This window comes from Mus pahari, chromosome 1 (assembly GCF_900095145.1).
Source record: "Mus pahari chromosome 1, PAHARI_EIJ_v1.1, whole genome shotgun sequence".
Lineage (NCBI taxonomy): Eukaryota > Metazoa > Chordata > Mammalia > Rodentia > Muridae > Mus > Mus pahari.
In genome coordinates, this window is record NC_034590.1 from 27332038 (window position 1) to 27334643 (window position 2606).

At 37.4% G+C, this 2606-nt stretch overlaps 1 protein-coding gene across 3 annotated transcripts in view; it reads left to right on the top strand.

Moving 5' to 3' along the window:
• Luzp2 (leucine zipper protein 2) overlaps window positions 1-2606 on the top strand; it is a 393679-nt gene that overhangs the window by 279884 nt on the left and 111189 nt on the right. For all 3 annotated transcript variants that reach the window (XM_021202224.1, XM_029545241.1, XM_029545236.1), the window contains one exon: window positions 1550-1612. In XM_021202224.1, coding sequence (XP_021057883.1) covers window positions 1550-1612 — 63 coding nt within the window. The remainder of the gene's footprint in view (window positions 1-1549; window positions 1613-2606) is intronic.

Genomic DNA, 2606 nt, shown 5'->3' on the forward strand with positions numbered 1-2606 from the left:
ATAAAAAATATTATCTTGTAGGTATATATTCTCTCTCTTTCTTTCTTTCTTTCTCTCTCTCTCTCTCTCTCTCTCTCTCTCTCTCTCTCTCTCTCCCTCCCTCCCTCCTCATTCCTCTCACTCTCTCTTTCTCTCTCCTTGCCTTTTGGTACAAGCAGTTGGAAGTAGGGTTGCTCTCACTATGTGTAAGCAGAAAATTTCCATAAACACTTACAGAAATTGAAATGAGTGTAGACACAGGGTACACAGTGCCAGTTTATACTCTAAGACAACTGGCCTATCAGGTTATCTGAATTAGGAAGTGACAGTATAACTTGAGTATAGCAAATATGCTTATTAAGGAAGAATAAAGACTAATATGAAAGTATCAGAATCTCTGTGCTTTGAAGGCTGCCATGTTTACAGTTTCTAATCTCTGAGATTTTCAATGGAAAAAAATGAGACACGTGTCTTAATTTGTCAATTTTGTTCTGAGGATTAAGAAGGTAAGAACATGAGAAAGGAACAGAAACTGGATTTTTAATGAACTGTCAGATGGAGCCTCAATGGAAAAGATACAATAAGATTAAATTTTAGGGAGGGAAGTAATATTTCATTTTCGTATAGATTTCTCTGTACATTTCGGATGGAAGTGAATGGTTGTGAGGCTTATATCTCAATGGAACAGCATCCCACTAGCATGTCCCAGTCCCATGCTCAGTCCACATCACAACCAGTGACATACAACTCTGGTTGTTCTCATATGACCAGGAAGAGTCAGAGAAACAAATATTTATCTACCAGTGTCTGCCAATGTTAGAAGATTTATGAGGTTAACAGATTAATCATTTCTGAGGTCTGGAATCAGAACTAGATTTTAAACATGAAGAAACCTTATATATGAAGTCCATGCATACGTTATAAAGACTCTAAACCGGGTCTTCTTCAGGGGCAATACAGATACTCTGTTGAGTATGGAGCTTTATTATAATAGAGAATAGGCTGTCCCTTGTGCAGGTGCCATGTGAGAGATGCTTGCAGAAGATACTGTGAAGTGCTGACGTAAAGCAGAGAATATTATATAAAACTACATGTAAAAATAAAGAAGAATAAATAAAGAGAAAGATTTTGTTTTGTTTACATTTTTATGTATACCCACTGAGTGTGTGTGTGTGTCCATGAACATATGTGCATGTATGCATAGACACAGGCATGTGCCTGTGTACATGGTATGCTCGTGGAGATCAGAAGACCACTTTCAGGAGTCAGTCTTCTCCTTCCATCACGTCTTGTTATCAATCTTAAGTCATCACATTGGGTGGCAGGTAACTTGACCTTCTTGGCCGTATCATTAGCCAAAAGTTTTATTGTTTGGAGTGACTATCCTAATATTAATTCATGAAATTTTTAACTGAAAATTGGTTTTAGAATGAATAATACATTCCTACAAGTTCTTTAGATAACATATAGCTTTAATCTATGAGCCAAACATAGAATGATATGGCATAATTCACTAAGAGAGTTCTTAATAACTGACCACTTTTTGTGTAAAATTCTTTCTTTTCCTCAGAATAAAAGTTTGAAAAACAAATTATTGTCAGGAAGCAAGCTGTGTGGGATTCACGCAGAAGAGGTGAGTACATAGGATATTTTCATAAGTTTAATGACTTAATATTAAATTAAATCTTGCATAATCTAAAGAGCTAATAGCCTTTTCTCTAACATAAATGAAAACTCTGAATAGAAAGTAATTTACATTATATATATATATATATATATATATATATATATATATATATATATAATTATTCCAACATTGCACAAATGAAAAACTAAAAGTGCATCCAATGAAAGTTCATAAGATGATTTTGTTTTGTTTTGTTTTTCAAGACAGGGTTTCTCTGTATTGCCCTGGCTGTCCTGGAACTCACTTGGTAGACCAGGCTGGCCTCGAACTCAGAAATCCACCTGCCTCTGCCTCCTGAGTGCGGGGATTAAAGGCGTGTGCCACCACGCCCAGCATAAGATGATTTTCTAACTCCTGTCCAGGTCCGCGGGACAGTCGAATAGGGTCTGGGGAACCACCTGTGGAGAGAATAAAAGGCGAGAAACACGAGGAAGGACAACAAGTCTGATTGATCAAGCTGTCAAATTTTTATTGTTCCCAGGCAGGTTTTATGCCCACAGAAGCAGGATATGGGTAGGGGAATGATGCAGAATTTCTTTGCTTCTGGGAGGACGCACCTGTTCCCAAAAGGCTATTGGTTAGGTAAAAAGTTCAGCAGGAGGAACAGAACAAAGTGGGTTGCTAGGTACCTGTCCACAAGATCTATAACTATTTGTTCTTAACTGTGGGATAGTACTTTCCCAATGAGGCCTCAATGTTTTCCCACAGAAATCTCAACTAAGCTAATACTTTTCCACTAAGGCCAAGACTTTGTAAGTAAGCACTTATGACTGACAAGGCAGTCAACATTCAAACAGGGTAACTCCCAACAAACTCCTATCTCAGTTGTATGGATTGAAATAGAAAGAGAAGCAATAAAGAAAACCCAAAATGGGATAACTCTGGAGATGGAAACCCTAGGAAAGAAATCAGGAACCATAGATGTGAGCTTCAGCAATAG